Source organism: Scyliorhinus torazame, chromosome 3 (genome assembly GCF_047496885.1).
Source record: "Scyliorhinus torazame isolate Kashiwa2021f chromosome 3, sScyTor2.1, whole genome shotgun sequence".
In the NCBI taxonomy this organism is placed as follows: domain Eukaryota; kingdom Metazoa; phylum Chordata; class Chondrichthyes; order Carcharhiniformes; family Scyliorhinidae; genus Scyliorhinus; species Scyliorhinus torazame.
Genome location: NC_092709.1, coordinates 245,088,424 through 245,111,816, shown reverse-complemented (window position 1 = coordinate 245,111,816; position 23,393 = coordinate 245,088,424). Strand labels below are relative to the sequence as shown.

The following is a 23,393-nucleotide window of genomic DNA, read 5'->3' as shown; positions in this document are numbered from 1 at the left end:
CTAAGGCGCTCAAAGGGGCGGGAGGCCTTTATCAGGTGCACTCTGTCTGGCCGATAGAAGTGTGGTTTGCACTCCGCGCAGACCTGGCAGTCCTTGGTCATGGTCCTGACCTCAATGGAGTAAGGCAAGTTGCGGGCCTTGACGAAATTAAAAAAACGGGTGCCCCCAAGTGACAGAGGTCATTGTGGAGGGCCCGATGTCGGTCTACTTGTGCGCTTGCACATGTACCACGGGATAGGGCATCTGGGGGCTCATTGAGCTTCCCAAGTCGATACAAGATATCGTAATCGTAGGTGGAGAGTTTGATCCTCCACCTCAGGATCTTGTCATTCTTGATCTTGCCCCGCTGTGTGTTATTAAACATGAAGGCAACCGACCGTTGGTCAGTGAGGAGAGTGAATCGCCTGCCAGCCAGGTAATGCCTCCAATATCGCACAGCTTCCACAATGGCTTGGACTTCCTTTTCAACGGAGGAGTGTCAAATTTCGGAGGCCTGGAGGGGACAGGAGAAGAAAGCCACGGGCCTGCCCGCCTGGTTGAGGGTAGCAGCCAGGGCAGTCAGACGTGCATCGCTCTCCACCTAGAACGGGATGAACTCGTCTACTGCGCGCATTGTGGCTTTGGCAATATCTGCCTTGATGCGGTTGAAGGCAAGGCGGGCCTCAGCCGTCGGGAAAAATGGTAGATTTAATGAGTGGGTGGGCCTTGTCCGCATAATTGGGGACCCACGGGGCATAATAGGAGAAGAACCCCAGGCATCTCTTCAGGGCCTTGGGGCAGTGCGGGAGGAGAAGTTCCAGGAGGGGGCGAATGCGGTCGGGCTCTAGGAGCCCATTTTCCACCACGTAGCCAAGGATGGCTAGACGGGTTGTGCGGAAAACACATTTTTCCTTATTATATGTGAGGTTAAGGAGCTTAGCGGTGTGGAGGAAATGTCGGCGTTCAGCATCATGGTCCTGCTGGTTATGGCCGCAGATAGCGACATTATCCAGATACGGGAACGTGGCCCGCAGCCTGTACTGGTCAACCATTCGGTCCATCACTCGTTGAAAGACCGAGACCCCATTGATGACACCAAAGGGGACCCTGAGGAAGTGGTAAAGGCGGCCATCTGCCTCGAAGGCAGTGTTTGGCGGTTCTCCGGTGGATAGGGAGCTGGTGGTACGCGGACATCAAGACAACAGTGGAGAAGACTCAATTCTGCGCAATCTGATTGACCATATCAGATATGCGAGGAAGGGTGTACGCATCGAGCTGCGTGTACCGATTGATCGTCTGACTGTAGTCGATGACCACCGGTGCTTCTCCCCAGTCTTGACGACCACCATTTAGACTCTCCAGGGGCTGGTACTGGCCTCTATGATCCCTTCCCAAAGGAGTCGCTGGACCTCTGACCTGATAAAGGCCTTGTCCCGGGCACTGTATCGTCTGCTCCTAGTGGCGACGGGCTTGCAGTCCGAGGTGAGGTTAGCAAAGAGCGAGGGTGGAGCGACCCTAAGGGTCGCAAGGCTACAGGCAGTGAGGGGGGGGCAGGTGTCCACCGAACTTGAAGGTAAGGCTTCGGAGGGGGCACTGAAAATCAAGACCCAGTGATAGGGCAGCGCAGAGATGAGGGAGGACGTAGTGCTTGAAACTAGGGTACACTATGCCCTGTACCGAAAGGGTTGCGACACAGAACCCCCGGATCTCCACGGAATGTGATCCGGAAGCCAGGGAGATTTTCTGGGTCGCGGGTAAAATTGGGAGGGAGCAGCGCCTTACCATATCTGGATGGATGAAGCTGTCAGTGCTCCCGGAATCGAAGAGGCAGGCCGTCTCATGCCCGTTGATCCAGATGGCCATCATGGATTTAGTGAGGTGATGAGGTCGAGACTGGTCGAGGGTGATGGAGGCGAGCTTCGGAAGGTGGGTGGGCTGGTCGAGAGTAGCGGAGGCCAGCGTACGACTGGGTGAGCAGGGGTTGCGGGAGGCGGTGGGGAGATTCCAAGATGGCGGTCCCCACGGGTCGCACGTGGCGGGTGGCGTCGAAGATGGCGGCCCCCACGGGTCGCACGTGGCAGGTGGCGTTGAAGATGGCGGCCCCCACGGGTCGCACATGGCGGATGACGTGGTAGATGGGGGCAGTCCCGACAGGCAAGATTAGATGGATTACTGGAGTGGCTGCCATAGTCTTTAGATCAGGACATGACCTGTGAATTATACTACTGGCTAAATCTTGATGTACACCTGAAGCAGCTTTACACTGACACCAGAATAGCAGTAGAATTTCACAATGTGTGGAACATTCTCCATTTCAATGCACAGTTGGGTGCAAAAAGTGCTGCTGTGGTCTGTTGGGCCTCCTGAAACACTACAAAATTAATAGGCCCAAATGGGGAAGTCCAGTACCCAGCATTGGTCTCAATAAACGTGCACAGAAGCCAGAACTCTGTAGAAGATCATTTAAATCCACGACGTTAGCTCAGTGTTTCTCTACACAGATGTTGCCAAACTTGCTGAGTTTATCCAGCATTTTCTGTTTTTATTTCAGATTTCCAAAATCTGCAGTATTTTGCTTTTATTTTATTGCAATATTGTAACCCTGATTCTGAGGCCCACCACAAGCAATAGGTCTTACACATCAAGTATTTATTTCTCGCTGTTTGTCCAGATGTTGAATGGAGATGTGCTTTATATTCAATGATAATAAGCAGTATTCCATGCCTCATTGATGGCAGAGAATGTAAGGCATCCCCTCACTTAAGCAAAGTAATAATCCAAGGTTACTGGTGTCTGCCATGCTTGTGAGTTAGCTCATTAGAAACAGTAAGCCATTCTCTGAAACATGCATCAGTTTGCTATGATGATGAAACAACACCAATACCTTTTGCATACCACCACCTGGAATTTGCGCTCCAAACCACTCATCATCCTGACTTGGAAATATTTCACCGTTCCTTCACTCTCACTGGGTCAAAATCCTGAAACTCCCTCCCTAACAGCAATGTGGGTGTACCTACATCATATGGACTGCAGAGGTTTAAGAAGGCAGCTCACCAACAACTTCTCAAGGGCAACTAGGAATGGGCAATGAATGCTGGCCTAGCCTGCGACGCCCACATACTGTGAATGATCATTTTTAAAAATGTGCTTGAGCAGCATTCTTTTCATGTCCAAAAAGAGCCAAGAAGAAGAGATTATACATGAATTGTGACTGGGAAGCCTGCAGTTTTTCAAAGCACTTCAACTCAGGATACTTTCCAGATTCAATGAAGCAACCATTAATAATGCAATATGGTTTGTGCTGTCTCGTAATGTTTGAGCTTTGCACGTTACAGAGACCATTAAAATGCTAATGGTTATCCATTCATTATTTTCTGTTAAAAGGTAGCAAAGTGATGAAGATGGATAATGAGGGTGTAAGTGAACATAATGCTACATTAAGCAAATACGGCACATCTGAAGAAACGAGAAGCAACCTTGAAATAATCAGAAAGAAATCCTGCCACGGCATGAAAGCTGAGAGGAAGGGTTCAGATTCCTGGCAAACTATGAGGTCTTTCATGGTTTCCAAGGTGCTGAAACTTTGATCGGTAGTTTGAACTTTCCAAAGTCAACGCCATAGCAATACAAATCCCCTCATTCCCCAGTCTACTGTACTTTTCTGTAGTCCACATACTTTTTCAAAGATACAGGTTGACAAATACTGACAGCCTTTATGTGCTGCGCTCAAATGCTTTTTCTCAAAATGTGTATCTATGCGGTGAGTGTTAACAGGCTATTCTCCATGAGGAGCAACGTAGCTGAGCAGAACCTAGTTCGCATCTGATTTTTGCACATAGGCATCCTCCAGTAGAAGTCAGTAGCAATGGACTAGAAAGAAAAATAATTCGGCCATAGTCAAAGGAAATGGGATAGATTGGCCAAAAATGGCTTTGAATGCATGTTTACATCAAATAAAGGCTTGAGAAAGCTATTTCAACAAGAATCGATAACAGTGTTATATAAGTAGCCATTTCAGGCCATGGTACATTAACAGATTTATTTCAATAGTCTGAAAATGCCATAACAATACAAGATGTTGCCAACATGAATGAATAATGTGATCTTTCTCCCGAGTTCCATTTATCTAACAACAACACCCCATATGATATATTCATTGCTGTTTCAGATGAAAACAATAATGGAGGTCAATCTCCTGGTGTTTTACAAAAGTGACGGGTAGATCTGAAATATCTGATCATATTCGTGCACTATAAATAATATGAGAATGGCTTGCAAAGAGTGCATGCAATCTGCAGAAGACGTCAGTCGTTTTTTCACACTTAATATTTTGTTTTGGACTAGGATGAAATATCTCATATAGGAACAGATAATTCAACAAGAAATTACATATATTAAAATTGGAAAACATCCCAAAGTGCTTCACAAATGGACAATCAGACAAAAATTGACACGGAACCAAAGAAGAAAATAACAGGACTCAAGGATTGGTCAAAAGTTTGTTTTAAAAAGTATCATAAAGTAAGGTGGAGAGGTTTTTGTGATGGAACGTCAGAGCTTAGGATCGAGACAGCTAACTGATTGGCTGCTAATGGTGGGGAGAAGAGAGCAGGGGTGGGGTGGGATGTGGGTGTCATGATATACAGACACACACATAATGATATACAGACAAACAGCTAATGGACACAGAGAACAGGACATGACCAATAAGCAGGCAGGACACTCGGGTGGGATCTGACTACAAAAGACACGAGGCACTCACACTCCGCCTCTTTCCACTGATGAACATCCAATGAGTCAGTCAAGGGTGTTGTTACAATTTTACACCTCCACCACGTGGCTAAGAGCTAGTCTGGTTCAGTCAGACAGAGTAACCACATTTAAGTTAGCAGAGAGTCGAACTCACAGAGAACTGTGCTAACTGTGCCATAAGTTCAATAAACCTGATTGAACTAACTTCAAGGTCTGGAGTATCTTTTTGATTTATGCTGCATCCAGTTCCAGCCTTATACCAGTGCACCTAACATGACATGATACCAGGAGACTACTAATTTAAGGTGGCTTACCTTAATCCGTCCCGTGACGACCAGCAACTGTATCCCGGCACCATGGAGAAGATTGAGGCTCCTCACCAGCTCAGGACCTCCGGCAATCTCAGTGCCAACTGGCGGACATTCAAGCAAAAGTTTCTGCTGTACATCGTAGCCTCAGACCTCTCAGAGGGTACGTCTGATGCAATAATGATCGCGCTTCTCCTCTCAACAGCGGGTGATCAAGCCATCAAACTCTTCAACTCTTTTAACTTCACCGAAGGCCAGGACAAGACAAAGTTTCAGACCATCCTGGACAAGTATGATAGTCACTGTTAAGTGGACACCAATGAAATCTTCGAGCGCTACATATTCAAACAACGTCTTCAAGGTAAAGATGAATCTTTCAGTGCCTTCTTAACTAACCTCTGCCTGCTAGCACTGTCCTGCAACTTTGGTGATATAGCTGACGCAATGATCAGAGACCAAATCGTGTTTGGAGTTCACTCTGATCCTCTGAGAGAGCAGCTCTTAAAAATCAAGCATATGACCCTGCCAGTCATGATTGAAACATGTACAGTGCATGAGCACGCAGAAAATCGCTACGCCCAGTACAAATCGGCTGAAAATGAAAAACTTGCCTCCCACGAGGCAGAGAGTGTGCAGGCCATCTCCCGGATGCAGCGCCTCAGCATTGAAGACAGCGGCCATTTTGCGCGCTTTTCCCGTGGCCCCATGCATGCACGATGCAAACGGGATAACAAAGCGGCCGACACCCACACTGCGCAGGTGCAGACATCTGCCGACCGCACTGCACATGTGCGACGATGTACACCGCGTCACAACGCCGATGTCATGACGTGCCCGAACTGTGGCAACGCCCACGAAAGGGACACTGCCCTGCAAGAGGCAGGCGATGTTTAAACTGCGGGAAGCCTGGACACTATGCAAACTTGTGCAGGTCTGCACCAGCAGTCAGAGGCCAGCACTCCCAATTCCGACGACTGCGCGTCCAGAATGTGCAACGACGATTACAGGATTCTGATCCTGGCAGTACAACGGATCCAGAGAACAAGTGCCTGGAGTCCGCCTACCGAGTAGGCATCATTACCACACGTGAACATGCCACACCTAACTCATCTCGCATTCAGTCCATCCTCGCTGTGGATTCGGAGGATGAATGGCGTGCGATGATGCAGGTCAACCGCTGCTCCATCCAGTTCAAGCTGGACACAGGTGCTTCTGCCAACCTCCTCTCACAGGCAGACTTCAAACTTAAGTGTGATGGTAATGCCATCACAGCACTGGGGGTCCTGCCATCTACTCGTCTCCAACCGGACCACCCATGCACGGCTAAGGTTTGAAATTGTCAAGCCGGATAGGGCATCCCTACTGGGCACGCATGCCTGCAAAAAGCTAAACCTGGTGCAGCGGGTATATTCAACAACATCCTCCAACGTGAACCTTCAAGCTGGCATTGGCGACATCCTCGCTCAGTATCCAGATGTGTTCGACGGGATGGACACTTTGCCATATCGGTACAAGATCCTACTGCGACCTGATGCCAAGCCAGTGGTCCGTGCACCACACCGGCTCCCGGCTCGCTGAAGGAGCGCCTGAAGGAACAGCTCAAGGAGCTGCAGCAGCAGGGGATCATTTCCAGGGTAACCGAACCGACTGACTGGGTCAGCTCGATGATGGTGGTTAAAAAACCCTCTGGAGACCTGCGCATCTGCATTGATCCCAAGGATCTCAACCAGAATATAATGCGTCAACACGACCCCATCCCGATGTGGGAGGAACTCACCAGTGAGATGGCACATGCAAGGTTTTTCACGAAGTTAGATGCGTCACATGGATTCTGGCAAATCCAGCTGGGCGAGTCCAGCAGAAGGCTCTGCACCTTTAACACACCGATTGGCAGGTACTGCTATAACTGTATGCCGTTCGGCATCGTCTCAAAATCAGAGATATTTCATCGCATCATGGAGCAGATGATGGAGGGCATCGAAGGGGTACATCATCATATGGTCCACGACCCCTGAGGACCATGTTTCCCGTTTCCAGCAGGTATTCCGCCATGTCCATGCCAATGGACTGAAGCTGAACAGGGCCAAATGTTGCTTTGGCATGTCGACACTCATGTTCCTAGGTGACCAGATCTCTCAGCAGGGCGTGTGCCCCGACACAGACAAAGTCATGGCCGTCGCAGCATGAAGGTCCTGGAAGACAAGAAGGCGGTATTGCGCTTCCTGGGCATGGTCAATTTTCTGGGCATGTTCATCCCAAACATGGCCTCCACACACCACGGCCCTACGAAACCTAGTGAAGAGGTCCACTGCCTTCGAGTGGAAGGCGGCCCATCAGGCAGAGTGGTTGGAGCTGAAAGCCAAGCTCACCACTGCACCCATATTGGCATTTTACGACCCAGACAGAGAAACGGAAATCTCGACAGATGCGAGCCAGGATGGCATCGGTGCGGTCCTGCTGCAATGCGATGACACCTCATCCTGGGTATCGGTTGCCTACGCTTCAAGGGCAATAACGCCCACCTAACAAAGGTATGCACAAATCGAGAAGGAATGCCTGGGCCTTCTCACTGGCATTCTCAAGTTTCACGACTGTCTACGGCCTGCCGACATTCACAGTTGAGACGGATCACAGGCCCCTGGTCCACATTATCCACAAGGACCTTAAAGACATGACGCCTAGGTTGCAGTGCATCCTCCTCAAACTCAGAAGGTACGACTTTGACCTGGTCTACACACCTGGCAAGGAGCTCATCATTGCTGATACACTGCCCCGCTCCATCACCGTGCCTTGTGAACCACTGAACGTCATCCGGCAAATTGAGTCACAGGTTGAGTCACAGGTGCAGCTGTGTGCTAGCACCCTCTCGGCACCTGATGAAAAGGTGATTCATATCCGTGAGGAGACAGCCAAAGACCCCCTCTTGCAGCGGGTTATGCACTGGCAAATGGCTAGCAAAAAGGGCAGTGCCCTCAATTTTTCAATGTAAAGGACGACCTGACGGTGGTGGATGGTATCCTCCTCAAACTGGACCGGATTGTAAATCCACACAGTCTCCAGAGCTTGGTGCACCGTCAAATCCATGAGGGCCACCTGGGTGTAGAAAAGTGCAGACGCAGAGCCAGGCAGGCTGTCTACTGGCCCGGGATCAGCCAGGACATCGCGAACATGGTCCTTAACTGTGCGACCTGTCAACACTTCCAGCCAGCACAGAGTAAGGAGACACCTCAGCAGCATGAAATCGAAACCTCTCCGTGGTCCAAGGTTGACATCGACCTCTTTCATGCAAATGGTCGTGATTACGTGTTAATCATTGATTACTTTTCCAATTACCCTGAAGTCGTGAAGCTCTCAGACCTCACATCTCGGACCGTCATCAATGCCTGTAAGGAGACCTTCTCCAGGCATGGTATCCCGCTCACTGTCATGAGAGACAATGGCCCGTGCTTCGGCAGCCATGAATGGTCTCTGTTTGCCCAGTCATATCAGTTCAAACACCTCACTTCCAGCACACACTATCCACAGTCAAACGGAAAAGTTGAGAAAGGGGTGCACGTAGCGAAGCAGCTCATCTGCAAGGCTGCGGATTCTGCGTCTGACATTCACCTTGCGCTGATTGCGTACAGGGCGACTCCACTGTCTACTGGCATGTCGCCGGCTCAACTCCTGATGAACAGGGATCTGTGAACGACACTTCCAGCCATACACATGCCCAACCTGGATCACCTCCCGGTGCTGCAGAAGGTGCAGCAACTCCGAGACCGGCGAAAACAGGGCTATGATGCTCATGCCACCGATTTGCCCGTGTTATCCCAGTCAGACACTGTTCGATTCAAGATCCCTGATGGAGGCTGGTCAGCCAGCTGTTGTTGTTTGACAGGCTGCCCCCCGCTCGTATGTTGTGCATCTGGCTGATGGTTCTGTTGTGTGATGAAACAGATGGGCACTGCGCAAAGTTGCCTGCCCGCAACCACATTCTTCTCCGTTTCCTTCTGTTGTTTTGCCACCTCCTGATACCTCGACTCACGAGGCCACCAGTCAGGCTTCAGTCCCGCCCATCAAGGCGCTGTCGTCCCCATCACCACCTCTCCGGCAGTCGACTAGGATCAGACACAAGCCACAGAGACTGGACTTATGAACATTTGTTCTGTTTGCTATGTTCTGTGTTCTCCCATTAGACAGCTGTTTTCACATGTACATATGTTCACATCCACTGCATGTATATCTGTTAATATTGGCCTATTCTTGTAAATACGTTCACATATGTCATCCAAACATAAAAAAGGGGAGATGTCATGATATGCAGACACACACATAATGATATACAGACAAGCAGCTAATGGACACAGAGAACAGGACATGACCAATAAGCAGGCAGGACACTCAGGGGTGGGATCTGACTATAAAAGACACGAGGCACTCACACTCCGCCTCTTTCCACTGATGAACATCTAGAGAGTCAGTCAAGGATGTTGTTACAATCTCACACCTCACCATATGGCTCAGAGCTAGTCTGGTTCAGTCAGACAGAGTAACCACACTTAAGTTAGCAGAGAGTCAAACTCACAGAGAACTGTGCTAACTGTGCCATTAGTTCAATAAACCTGATTGAACTAACTTCAAGGTCTGGAGTATCATAGATTATCATAGAATTTACAGTGCAGAAGGAGGCCATTTGGCCCATCAAGTCTGCACCGGCTCTTGGAAAGAGCACCCTACCTAAGGTCAACACCGCCACCCTATCCCCATAACCCAGTAACCCCACCCAACACTAAGGGCAATTTTGGACACTAAGGGCAATTTATCATGGCCAATCCACCTAACCTGCACATCTTTGGACTGTGGGAGGAAACCGGAGCACCTGGAGGAAACCCACGCACACACGGGGAGGATGTGCAGACTCCGCACAGACAGTGACCCAAGCCGGAATCGAACCTGGGACCCTGGAGCTGTGAAGCAATTGTGCTATCCACAATGCTACCGTATCTTTTTGATCTAAGCTGCACCCAGTTGCAGCCAGTGTTAGACCAGTGCACCTAACACGACAGTGGTGGGGGGTGGGGGGGGGGGGGGGGGGGACAACACAGAAGGCCAGAACTTGAGGAGTTATGTGAATATTGTGGGGTTCAGGAGGTTACAGATGCAGGATTGATGGAGAAGAAGCCTGGTGTGGCAATCATATCAAAAGCTGCAGAAAGCTCATGAAAGAAGGATCTCAAAGGGTAACATATCACCATGACAGTCATTGAGGACATAATTTGTGTCTTTGATTGGAACCTAATCTTTAGGGCAATTTTATTGATGTAGAATGGGCTAGAAACCTAATTGCAGTTGTAGGAAAGGTAGACATGGATTTGGAAGGTGCCAACGCATTAATGATTTTGGAAAGGAAAGGGAGATTTGCTGGTTATGGGGATTAGTGTCGATTGATATTTGATGATCGACACAGATGAGGTGGGCTGAAGGGCCTGTTTCTGTGCTGTATTACTAATAGAATAATAATAAAAGTAAATTATGAGGGCCTGTCATGTGCAAAGCCAGAGAGGATGGTTCTTCTGAGTGCCCTGATCTGCGCTAAAACATGCTTTCCTAATCACGCTAACATTAATGTAGATTTCTGGAATTCACGTAACCGACGGAGGGTGGGGAAGATCTCAAACCGAGACCTTGTTGGTGCAAATCCCATTCTGGCCCCATGACAAATGGACCTGGAAATTCGGGCCCTCTGTTTCTAATATGCATATTTATTGTTGAATAATTGGTGTTAATTTGCTAATGCTACCAACCGCTATTGGTGGTATTGCATTTAATGCATTGAGCTTTTTGCAAAACTACTTTCTTGCAACAGCTTGAGTAAGAAGACCTTGGAGACTCTGCTGGACAATTCTATGCTTATTGTTTGGGAGGGGTATTCATACACTACCTTATCTAATTTAATTTGCAAAAAGGAAATAAAATTACGATGCAATAAACCTTACTTCCATTTTCTAGAATAAATCAGCAGACCTCTGAAGTAGACCTGAACCCACCTCTGTTCATCATCCAAGTCTGGAGTAACTTTGAGCTACATGGTGAAAATAAGTGACATGGAATTCATTGCCAAATTCCTTACGGTCAAAGTGCAACTTTGGTCCCTGACTGGATTTGTAGTTTAGAACAGGGAGATTATCACTTTTGCTTTTGATTCAATCATGGGATGTTAGCATCATTAATCAATAGTTGCTCTGGGAACGTGGAGGTGGAGCTTTTTCTTGAACCTTTGCAGTGAAATGTGTTCTTCTGATGCAATTAAATGCTTGCTGTGCGTAGAGCAGTTAAACGTGAATCATGTTGGCATCCGTCTGGAGTCACATAAAGGGCAGACTAGATAAGAAATAGATAAGAATGACAGGTTTCCTTCCCTAAAGGACATGAATGAACTAGTTTGGGTTTTACACTAATTCAATAACCATGCTAATTTTTACTGATGCCAGCTGTTAAAAGAGTAACCTATATTCCATTTCTCAAACTGTCATGGTAGGATGTGAAATCATGGGCTGGTTTCTAGTAAAATGGGACTATGTCCCCATGCCGGCGTACAAACACTGGCATTGCACTCCCAAGTTTCCTGAAATTAATAAAAGCCGTTTCACCTATCTTCAGGGGGCTAGCAGGGACCCGGAGTGCTTCACACAGCTTTGGCTGCGGGTGCGGGCCCCACGCCTCCGATTTTGAGTCCGCGCATGCGCACGACGGCGGCCTCCATTGGCCGCGCCGAGCGCCATGGCGCACTTGCACTGGGGAGGCATCTGGAAGATGTAGGCCTCCCTGATCGGCCGCGGGCCCTAGGATCCATCTGGCCCGATCTCTCCCCTGGCCGCCCATTAGGTCCCCCCTGGTTCCCGATCCCCCCGCCCCCCACCAAGGTGGCCGTGGACTGAGTCCGCAGACGTCATGCGATAGTCCTGACTGGCCATAGTATGTTAGTTCCACACCGTCGGGAACTCGGCGAGTCGGAAGCGGAGGATCGTTGGGCGGGCCTCTGGCAATGGCCCCCCAGGCACGTGGGATAAATCACAGAATCGCCAATTCTCAGGTTCCGGAGAATTGTCAGAGCGGCGCTGGGCCCGATTTCGATGCAAATGTTGATTCCCTGTCCCTGTGCCAAACGTGATTTCGCCACAGGGCTGCGAAGAATCCAGCGCCATATTATTTGAATTGCTAATCTAGTAACAGAACCACCTACAACATTATGGTGAGACTGAAATTGAAATGGTGGGAATATTCAAAAGGTCAGACAGCATGTGCAGAGCTGGACACAATTTTAATGTTTGGATCCACTTGTAGCGGAGTTGACGGAAAACAGGTCAGGAACTTGAAAGTTTATGGAGCTGGTCTTACCTTGGCTCTTTTACCAGCCACAGCTTTTGGGTTCTCCACCCAATCAGCACGGAGAGACATGGTCGTGATCTGCAACTGACCTTTTAGGCCTCAGTATTTAAAGGGGCCCCAGCAAGGGGCAGAATGGAACCATTCTGTATTGGAAAATAAGTGACAACAACTCTGCTGATAGAATCTCAATGAGGGATGACTGTCCCACTGGTTATCTGAGATCATGTCGCAGACTGTAAAGGCCCATAGAGCAGCATTGCTCGCAGCGGATGGCAAGAAGAAGCCTGCCTTTCGTTCTGCTGAAGCCACAGGGGTGGCATCACTAAGGAGTAAAAAGAAAAGGAAGGGAAAGGCTTGTTGGTTCTCCAAGAAAAATCACTTGGGTGCATATAAGTGTGTTATATTGCCACTTTTATTGTCAATGTTAATGCACTCTAAACTTTATTTCAAAGCTCTTGTCACCCCTTGTTGCCTGTCGCCTGCCATGTGACCTTTAGCCTAGAGGAAAATGACAAGACTAGAAAATGAGCAATTGGTGTCAGTGAGGAGAATGGTTTATTAACTGCAGGACAACTTTGTGCTGGGGATGGGCATAACGGTTTCAGAATGGGGTGCTAGATGGAAACATTGCCTCAGATCAGCAGAAATGTGGCCAAATGAGTCATCCTTCGCACATTGCTAGTACTGTAGCTACATTTACATCTGTAGGTATCCCTGTCCGAATCCTCATCCTCCTCATTCTTCTTTGTCTCTTTCTCCTTGATTTCGTCCTTTCAAGATCCAGAATGGTTATCACCTTCCTCTTATTGCTGTTCCAGTTCTTGCTGCTGTATTATGTTGTGCAAGGCTCAGCAGACCACCACCTGGCTGGTGCCTACTGAAAGGTGCCCCAGAGGGTGTGGTACCTGAATCACATCTCCAGCATACATTGCTTGCCTTTTAAGTATATGTTAAATCATGGACTTGGTTGTCTCATTTGGGGTTCCCAGACAATGAATCAAATGCTAACTTTCCAATGGACTGGCATTTTTTAATTTCTTTAGGTCCCCAGATAATTTAAAATCACGTCAATGTTTGCGATAAATTACTATTTATCTGCCTTTCCTATAAACTTTTTTTGTTTGTTATTCTAAAGTACTTTCATCTATTGATTCAGATTATTTTTTCAGCTTTGAAAATTGTTTTTGAACTTTCCCACTTCCCTCTTACTATTCTCTACTTACTATTCTCAGGAAATCTGAAACAATCTTCATCGATTCCATCCCATTAAAAAATAGAAGAGTAAAACCTGATGGGTTGTCCTCAGATTTTCCACACTGGTCCTTAAGTAATGCAGGGACTTCATTCCAGTAAGGCGGCTGTAATCTGTAAATAGTAGGCTTGAAACCCTGGGCTCAATTTTCCCACAGAATTCAGGACCTGACATCGGCACCAAATTGGGGTCCTGATCCCACACTTCTCTGGAGCAAAACTGGCACAGGGATATTCCCAGGTGACCAATTCCAAACTTGCTGTCCAGTTAAGAAATGCTGCCAGTCTAATCAGAGGGCCAGCACCCTGAAGCCTCGACAGTCCCATTGGGAGAGGTGGACTTTGCTAATGCAGACAAGAGAACAAGAGTGCATCTCAATATCGAGGCACCCTTGGAAAATCAAATTTAAAATAAAAACTCAGAGGGGGAGTCAAAGCAAGCAAGTCTCTTTGATCAGAGGGGAAAGCCCCTCAGGTTAGGTGCTTGGGACTTTGAGGGTGGTCTTACTTGCCTGTGGCCTCCTGTCTGGAGGATGGAGCTTCCAACTCCAATGGCCCCTGGACTGCAGCAGGGAGGCCACCTCCATTACGCTGGTAGCTTTCCCATGGGGCCACTCTGCCACCAGCAGATGTTGAATCGCCACATAAGTCATCTCTAAATGGGGCCTTACATTTGCTAATTGGCTGCCTTCCTCCGTTCAGCGGACAGCTAATCCGTATCCCTGCCTGCCTCTCGGAAATGTCCCCGGCAGCAGAAAATGTAATGGAAAGCCACCCTGCCGGCTCCCTGATATTTCATCAGCACTCCCACCTCCAAGCTTGTCAGCAAAGCCTGGAAAAATCCTACCTTGTGCCTTCCCAGTCCTTATTGGAGTGTTGGACGACACAAAGCTTTGCAACTTATCAAGAGGATCAACAGATTTGCTATTGGAAATGTCCTGCGGAACTTTAAACAATATATATGAGGGGCGGCACGGTAGCACAGTGGTTAGCACTGTTGCTTCACAGGGCCAAGGACCTGGGTTCGATTCCAGCTTGGGTCACTGTATGTGCAGAGTCTGCACGTTCTCCCCGTGTCTGCGTGGGTTTCCTCCGGTTTCCTCCCACAGTCCAAAGATGCGCAGTTTAGGTGGATTGGTCACGCTAAATTGCACCACAGGGTCCAAAACTGGTGGTGTTACTAGGTTTCCAGGATAGGGTGGAGGAGTGGGCTTAGGTAGGGTGATCTTTCAGGGGCCGGTGTAGTCTTGATGAGCCGTATGGTCTCCTTCTGCACTGTAAATTCATTGACTATGTCTATGACTTGAAAAAAATAGCTTATATGTGATTCGGTCGTGGTTTGTCAGTATTCCTAGAGATTTAATTATCCGGCACATTTACATTCTTCATAATGCCCCCAAATCTTGTTTATATATTAATTGTACTGTTTTCTTTCTTGCAGCCCACAGTATGTGAGCGGGAGCTGTGTGTATTTGCTTTCCAGACTTTGGGAGTAATGAATGAAGCTGCAGATGAAATTGCAACAGGGGCCCAGGTACACAAATGTTAAATAGACAATTTCTTCTGACTGATTTCACTATTTAAAACAACTAATGGTTACAATGAACATGTGGTAATGGGAGGAGTGGGTGGCATAAGCTATTTGATCACTGCTTTGATACACAGAATCCAAGTTAAATACAACCATGACAACAGGAATGAATTGTTTTCAAATGTTGTATGCCTCACACTTGTTCTGCGGGATTCTCCGTTGGCGGGATTCTCCAATTTGGTAGCAGCGCACCCACGCCCACAGGTTTCCCGACAGCGTGGGGTGGCCACAATGTAAAATCCCGTTGGCCGGCTGGGGGAACAGAGAATCCCACTGCTGGCAGGACAGAGAATCCCGCCCGTTGAGTTTTACCCTCTTATGGACTGAACTGATCTCTCCATGCATCTTCGCCACTGATTTGCACTTCACTCAATGCGCTTCACCCGATGTCTATGCCGATGTATTTGCATTGTATATTTATCATATGTCCTATGTTTTTCATGTATTGAACGATCTGCCTTGACTGACGCAGAACAATACTTTTCACTGTACCTCAGTACACATTGCAATAAATCTAAATTGAGACTCAGTTCAGTACTCTTTGCCTCCTAACAGCGGGTGCAATTTTCCACTGCTGCCAGTGGCGGGCAGGGGAACTAAATTCTGGCGAGTATGAAAGTTGCCCAACAGCGGGAACTTAGTTCGGAATTTTGTTCTCCTGGCTTTGATGGCACATTAAAGGCAGGTCGAGTTTCCCACTAATCGATGTTGGGAATCACTTTTGCATTCAAAAGTATCATTAAAAGGCCATCTCGCCAGAATCATGTTCCCCACTTAGCAAAGTGCCTCTCCAACGGATAATTAGAATGGTCCGTTTTACGACTGTATTTAAATGACATGCACCTGGCAAATGACACTTAATTCATTACTTGGAGGTCAGTAGAAGCTGCTTTCACCTTCCTTTAACACTGTAACTCTCAGGTGCCTGTAGCAAAAGCTGTGCCCTGCTGGGCACAAGGGCATGACCAATGGGGAGGGGTGAAACAGAGACACGATTAGGGTGGCGGAGGAAGATGAAAGGCAAGAGTGAGACAGAGCCAGGATATGATGGGGTTGGGGGGGGGGGGGGGGGGGTGGAGTCAAAGTGCAGAATGGAAGAGTTAAAGACTATCTGGGGGCAAAAAGTAAAAGACTCTCTGGGGAAGGTTCAGAGACTCTCTTGGGGCTGAGGCCATGCTGTTGGTAGCATATTGAAAAGATTGTCCTGAGACTGAGGTCACGCTGTTGGGGACATATTGAACAGACGATCCTGGGGCTGTACGGGCCATGTTAGAGGACTCTACATGACATGCATGTCTTGGTCCTGGTCTTGGGCAGGGGAGGGTCACCCCCTCTATGCAGTGATGGTCATACACAGAATGGTATGCAGGGCATGGTCAGTCAATTAAGACATTTGGTCCCAGGGATGTGAGTCACAGTATTAGGAGACAGAGGGCTCAGTAAGGTTCAGTGGCAGCATCTGTATTCTGTATGCCAGCAGCTGAAAAGTCAATGTGGAATATTGAATGGTCTCATGAGATGTCCCAAAAAGTAAGTGCGTATGTGGCCTCAGAAAGGGGAAGGATCAGGTCAACAAACTGCATGAGTTCATCAACATTGAAGGGTTCAGAGGAGAGAACCAGAATACCGACATGTACAATGATGGGGTCAAGGGTTAGAAAGGGAAGCTGGATAATTACAGGAGGTGTGCGAATTAGGAGATGGTGACAATGGAGGAGGAGTTTGGGAGGATCATATATGGCGGATAATAGTGGTGACCTTGTTGGAAGCTGCTCTCCTTTACAAAAGTGTTGAGCACAATGTTCACAATCGTTGAAGAATGATGCAGTTGTAAAAACAAGGTTGGAAAATTGATATGGGAGGGGTCTCAGGGAGGAGTTCAGCACAACCATTTTGGAACAATTGAAGAGGCATCCTATTAATCTTGTGCTCAGACCATGGAAAGCATGGCTCACCTGAGTGCTGGACTTGAGGGCCTTGATGTGTTGGGTGTTCTGGATCTGTGGAACACATACAAGCCACCAACACTTAAAATAGTGCAACACTATTTTATTAAGTTAGAAACTGTTGAACATACTTTCACTGTGGGTTAACACGATGTTAGATTAAACTAAAGACCTATGCCTGTCTGAACCAGTCTATGCACTCAGCACCTGGTGAGGACCTGTGCTGAAAGTTATAAGTTCTGTCCTTGTAGGAGGCTGCATCCCGAATGAGCGGGAACTCTGATGCCCCCTGTCTTTATAGTGAGTGTGCTCTAACTGGTGATTGGCTGCGGTGTTGTGTGTGTTGATTGGTCTTGCTGTGTGTCCATCAGTGTGTGTATTTGCACCATGGTATACTTGTGTATATCATGACATCCCCCCTTTTATAAAAGAATGTATATGTGTGGCAATAAAAAATGTATGTTGAGAATGTTCCTAACTACGTGTGGGGTGCGAAGACATATTTACAGGACGACGTACATGAGAACTAAGCTATTTACATGGGAAGGTGCCTGGTGCAGAGAAGCAGTATGCAACAAGAATAACGAGATCAACACTATATACAAACCAGGGAAACGATCAAACAAAGCAACAAAGCAATTCAGAGAGTCTATTAATCCACAAAGTTCATAAATTAAGTATCTGAGGTGGGCGACAAATTCTGGTTGACCGCCTCAAGGGTGGGTCGAGAGCCGCCGGTTCAGGAGCGGGCTGGACTACGTCAGAGTCAGGGGGAGGCAGAGTGACAGGGAGCTCTGCACAGTCCGTGGCAGGCTCAGCAGGAGGGCAAGGCGACAGTCGAGGATCACGTGGCGAGCGTGGAACGAGACGAAGGGCGTGTCGCTTGCACGCAGAATAGAGCCATCCGGTAGACGAACCAGGAACGAGCGGGGGGGCCACCTGCCGAAGGACAACAGCAGTCGCAGACCAGCCCCCATCCGGAAGATGGACGCGGACATTGTCATCTGGAGCTAGAGCAAGGAGATCAGCTGCACGGGAGTCATGAGCCACCTTGTGCTGTGCACGAGACAGCGGCATCCGTCGAAGGACCGGAATGTGGTCGAGGTCTGGGACATGGATGGACGGCACCGTCGTCCTCAGGGTACGACCCATGAGTAACTGGGCTGGCGACAGGACAGTGGACAGCGGGGCGGAGTGATAGGCCAACAAGGCAAGGTGGAAATCGGACCCAGCATCGGCAGCCTTGCATAGGAGCCGTTTGACTATATGTACTCCCTTCTCCGCTTTGCCGCTGGATTGGGGGTACAGGGGACTGGATGTCACATGGGCAAAATTGTACAGCCTGGCAAAGTTGGACCATTCCTGGCTGGCGAAGCAGGGGCCATTGTCCGACATAGCCGTGAGCGAGATGCCGTGTCGAGCAAATGCTTCTTTACATGCACGAATGACGGCAGACGAGGTGATGTCGTGCAACCGTATCACCTCCGGGTAATTAAAAAAGTAGTCCACGATCTGGACATAGTCTCTACCCAGCGCGTGGAACAGGTCGATGCCCACCTTGGTCCAAGGTGACATGACCAACTCATGGGGCTGCAGGGTCTCACATGGTTGGGCCGGCTGGAAGCGCTGACAATGGGGCAGTTGAGCACTGTGTTGGCTATGTCCTCAATAATGCCGGGCCAGTACACTGCCTCTCGGGCCCGTCGGTGGCACTTTTCCACGCCAAGGTGGCCCTCGTGTAGTTGTTCCAGGACAAGTTGGCGCATGCTATGCGGGATGACAATGCGGTCCAGTTTTAGAAGAACCCCGTCTACCACCGCCAGATCATCTCTGATATTATAGAACTGAGGACATTGGCCCTTGAGCCACCTGCCGATTAGGTGGCGCATGACACGCTGTAGCAAGGGGTCAGCCGCCGTCTCGCGGCGAATTTGGACGAGGCGTTCATCCGTGGCAGGTAGATTGGAGGCCGTGAATGCCACATGGGCGTCAACCTGGCAGACAAATCCCGCTGGGTCACATGGGGTGTCGACAGCCCTGGAGAGAGCGTCAGCAATGTTGAGGTCTTTGCCTGGGGTGTATACCAGCTGGAATTCATATCGCTGGAGCTTGAGAAGAATACGTTGGATGCGAGGCGTCATATCGTTCAAGTCTTTCTGTATTATATTGATCAGCGGGCGATGGTCGGTCTCGATGGTGAATTGAGGAAGTCCGTAGACATAATCGTGAAACTTAACCACCCCGGTCAGAAGGCCCAGACTCTCCTTTTCTATCTGAGCGTAGCGCTGCTCCGTGGGGGTCATCGCACGTGACGCATATGCAATGAGGGCCCATGATGAGGCCCCATCACGTTGAAGGAGCAGTGCCCCAATGCCGGATTGACTGGCATCGGTCAAAATTTTGGTCTCCTTTGCTGGAGCAAAGAAAGCTAAGACCGGGGCCGTGGTCATTTTTGCTTTGAATTCTCTCCATTCGCGCTCGTGGGCAGGGAGCCATTGGAAGTCTGTCGCCTTCCTGACCAGGTTCCTGAGAGCCGTGGTATGAGAGGCGAGGTTAGGAATAAATTTCCCTAAAACATTGACCATGCCCAGAAATCGGAGGACCGCCTTCTTGTCCTCTGGTGTTTTCATAGCTGTGATGGCAGCTACCTTGTCCACATCCGGCTGCACACCCAATTGGGAGATGTGGTCCCTGAGGAACTTGAGTTCCATCTGACCAAAAGAGCATTTGGCCATGCTCATGTATACGTCTGAATACGCGCTGGAGGCGACTAACATGCTCCTGCGGGGTGATGGACCAAATGATTATGTCATCGACATAGACACGAACACATTCAATGCCTTCTATCATTTGTTCCATAATCCTATGGAACACTTCTGATGCAGATATGATCCCGAATGGCATCCTGTTGTAACAATATCTGCCAAAGGGGGTATTAAATGTGCAAAGTTTCCTGCTGGATTTATCGAGCTGGATTTGCCATAATCCTTTTGAGGCATCGAGTTTGGTGAAGAGCTTGGCGCGAGCAATCTCACACGTGAGCTCTTCGCGCTTGGGAATTGGATAATACTCCTCCCACGATTTCAAAGGGAAGGATAGCTTTGCGTGACTTGTGCGTCACTTCGAGCTGACACGAGCCGCTGGCAGCAATGGCATTGCCATTATAATCTAATAGCTGGCAGGCTGATGGGAGGATGGCTGGTTTGACAGAAGGCTTTGGAGGTCAGACCACGCAATGAGATTGGCGGAGGCACCAGTGTCCAGGCGGAATCGGATTTGGGACCGGTTGACCATAAGGGTGGCACACCACTCACCATCTGGATCGATGCTGTATACCGATCGAGGCTGGATTCTTTGCTTCGGGGACACCCTGTTTTTTGTAACGATACCGATTTGAAAAGGTGTCTTCGGGTCCTCGGTGTCAATATCTAGTAGTAGGTCCGCATCGGACTCGGTGACCGTGGGTTGAATGGCCCGGACATTCCTGCGAGCCTGGCCGGAGCGATATGAATTGGCAGGCCGAGCTGATCTGCATAAAGCAGCATAGTGTCCAAGTTTGCCACATCTCAGGCATTGTCTGTAATTATTTGGCAGGGCATTGCCGCTTTAAGTGGGCGGAGCCACAATTGCCGCATGTTGTAGCGTCAGTACATTCACTGTGCCACTGCGAATGCCCAGTGCGGCCGTACGTGGTGCGCGCCTGCGCAGTACGTTCGTCGACATCGCCGTCCCCTTGTTCGGTGCGCACAAGCGTGGGAGTCTGCGAAAAGCGCACAAAATGGCCGCCCTCATCCAGGCTGAGGCCATGGAGTTGCTCGATTACTTGGACCCGTTCTGCCTCGTGAGGACCTTGCTGCGCCGTTTCAGCCGCTTGGATGTGGGAATACCGACCAGTGGCGTGTTCGTGTAGCACGCAGGTCTCGATGGCGGTCGCTAGGGTGAGCTGCTGCACCTTGAGGAGCTGCTGGCATAGGGGGTCCGACTAACCACCGAAAACGATCTGGCCACGTATCATGGAGTCCCAGGTGGGCCCGTAATTACAGGACTGCGCAAGGATGCGGAGGTGGGTGAGAAAGGACTGGAAAGGTTCATCTTTACCCTGTAAACGCTGTTGGGATACATAGCGCTCAAAACTTTCATTCACCTCTATGTTGCAGTGAGTGTCAAACTTGAGGAGGACCGTCTTGAATTATGATTTATCTTCATCATCAGCAAATGTGAGAGAATTGAAAATGTGGATGGCATGTACCCCGGCCGTGGATAGGAAGATACCGATCTTCTTGGTGTCCGAGGCATCTTCCCGGTCTGTGGTTTCTAGGTAGAGCTGGAAGCTTTGTTTGAATATCTTCCAGTTGGCCCCAGGTTACCGGTGATGCGGAACGACGGCGGCGGGCGGACGCTGTCCATTTTGCAGGATGACTGTATGCTTGTGGAAGGCAGATCACTTGCAGGTAGGTCTAAGAAGTTCTAATATCCCTCAACTCCTGGTATCATGATGTGTTGGGTGCTCTGGATCCATGGAACACATACAGGCACAAACACTTAAAATAGTGCAACACTATTTTATTAAGTTAGAAACTGTTGAACATACTTTCACTGTGGGTTAACACAATGTTAGATTAAACTAAAGACCTATGCCTGTCCGAACCAGTCTCTGCACTTAGCACATGGTGAGGACCTGTGCTGTAAGCTATAAGCTCTGTCCTTGTAAGAGGCTGCATCCCGAATGAGCGGGAACTCTGATGCCCCCTGTCTTTATAGTGAGTGTGCTCTAACTGGTGATTGGCTGCGGTGTTGTGAGTGTTGATTGGTCTTGCTGTGTGTCCATCAGTGTGTGTGTATCTGCACCATGATATACTGGTGTATATCATGACAGGTCTCATGCACAATGAATGAGTTGTGCTCCTAATGGTGCGCATCTGGGTGGGAATCCATGAAGTTTTGTTCCTGCAGTTGAGTTGATCTTATGTGGAAAGGGAAGGAGGACCAAATAATCAAGGGGCCAAGGCTGCTTCACAGAACCTAAATAAACACTGCAAGCTTCAATCTCCCAGCGTACTGGCCATGGCTTAAAAGGCACTATGCTTACAGTCATGATATAAGTGTCAGAATTGTTTTTTTTCATTCAGTCATAGAATGTGGATGTCAGTTATTGTCCATCCCTAATTACACTTGAGAAGGTAGTGGTGAGCTGCCTTCTTGAACCACTGCAGTCCAGGTACACCCACAGTGCTACTATGGAGGGTCTTCCAGGGTTTTGACCCAGCGACAGTGAAGGAACAATGATATATTTCCAAGTCAGGATGGTGAGTGGCTTGGAGAGGAGGTTCCAGGTGGTGTTGTTCCCATGTGTCTGCTGCCCTGGTCCTTCTAGATGGTAGTGGTCATGGGTTTGGAAGATGTTGCATCAGAAGGTGAGTTCTGTGGTTGTTGTAGATCGTATACAATGCTGCCATTGTTCATCAGTGGTGGAGGAAGTGAATGTTTGTGGATAGGATGCCAATCAATTGGCTGCTTTGTCCTGGATAGTGTCAAGTTTCGTGTTGTTGGAACCGCATAGAAAGAGGCCAGTGGAGAGTATTCCATCACACTTCTGAGTTGTGTTTTGCAGATGGTGGATAGGCTTTGGGGAGTCAGCATGTGAGGTATTTACCACAGGATTCCGAGTTTGTGACCAGCTCTTTCAGCCACATGGTTACATGGCTAGTCCAGTCAGTTTCTGGTCAATGGTAACCCCCACAATGTTGATAGTGGGATATAGTGGGTAGCTGGTTTAGCACAGTGGGCTAAACAGCTGGCTTGTAATGCAGAACAAGGCCAACAGCGCGGGTTCAAGTCCTGTACCAGCCTCCCCGAACAGGCGCTGGAATGTGGCGAGTAGGGGCTTTTCACAGTAACTTCATTGAAGCCTACTTGTGACAATAAGCGATTATTATTATAATTATTATTATTTCAATGATGGTAATGCCATTGAATGTCAAGGGGTGATGGTTAGATTCTCTCTTGTAGGCAATGGACATTGCCTGGCACTTAGAATCAGAGAATCCCTATAGTGCAGAAGGAGGCCTTCCGGCCCATTCAGTCTGCACTGACCCTTCGAAAGACCACCCCACCTAGGTCCAATACCCCGCCCTATTCCTGAAACCCCACCCTAAGGGGAAATTTAGCATGGCCAATCCACCTAACCTGCAC

The 23,393-nt window shown here is 48.8% G+C and overlaps 1 protein-coding gene across 1 annotated transcript in view; it reads left to right on the top strand.

Annotated features, from left to right (window-relative positions):
• Window positions 1-23,393, top strand: part of parp8 (poly (ADP-ribose) polymerase family, member 8) — a 629,329-nt gene that overhangs the window by 528,030 nt on the left and 77,906 nt on the right. Inside the window, exon 15 of the mRNA XM_072497074.1 lies at window positions 15,106-15,198. Coding sequence (XP_072353175.1) covers window positions 15,106-15,198 — 93 coding nt within the window. The remainder of the gene's footprint in view (window positions 1-15,105; window positions 15,199-23,393) is intronic.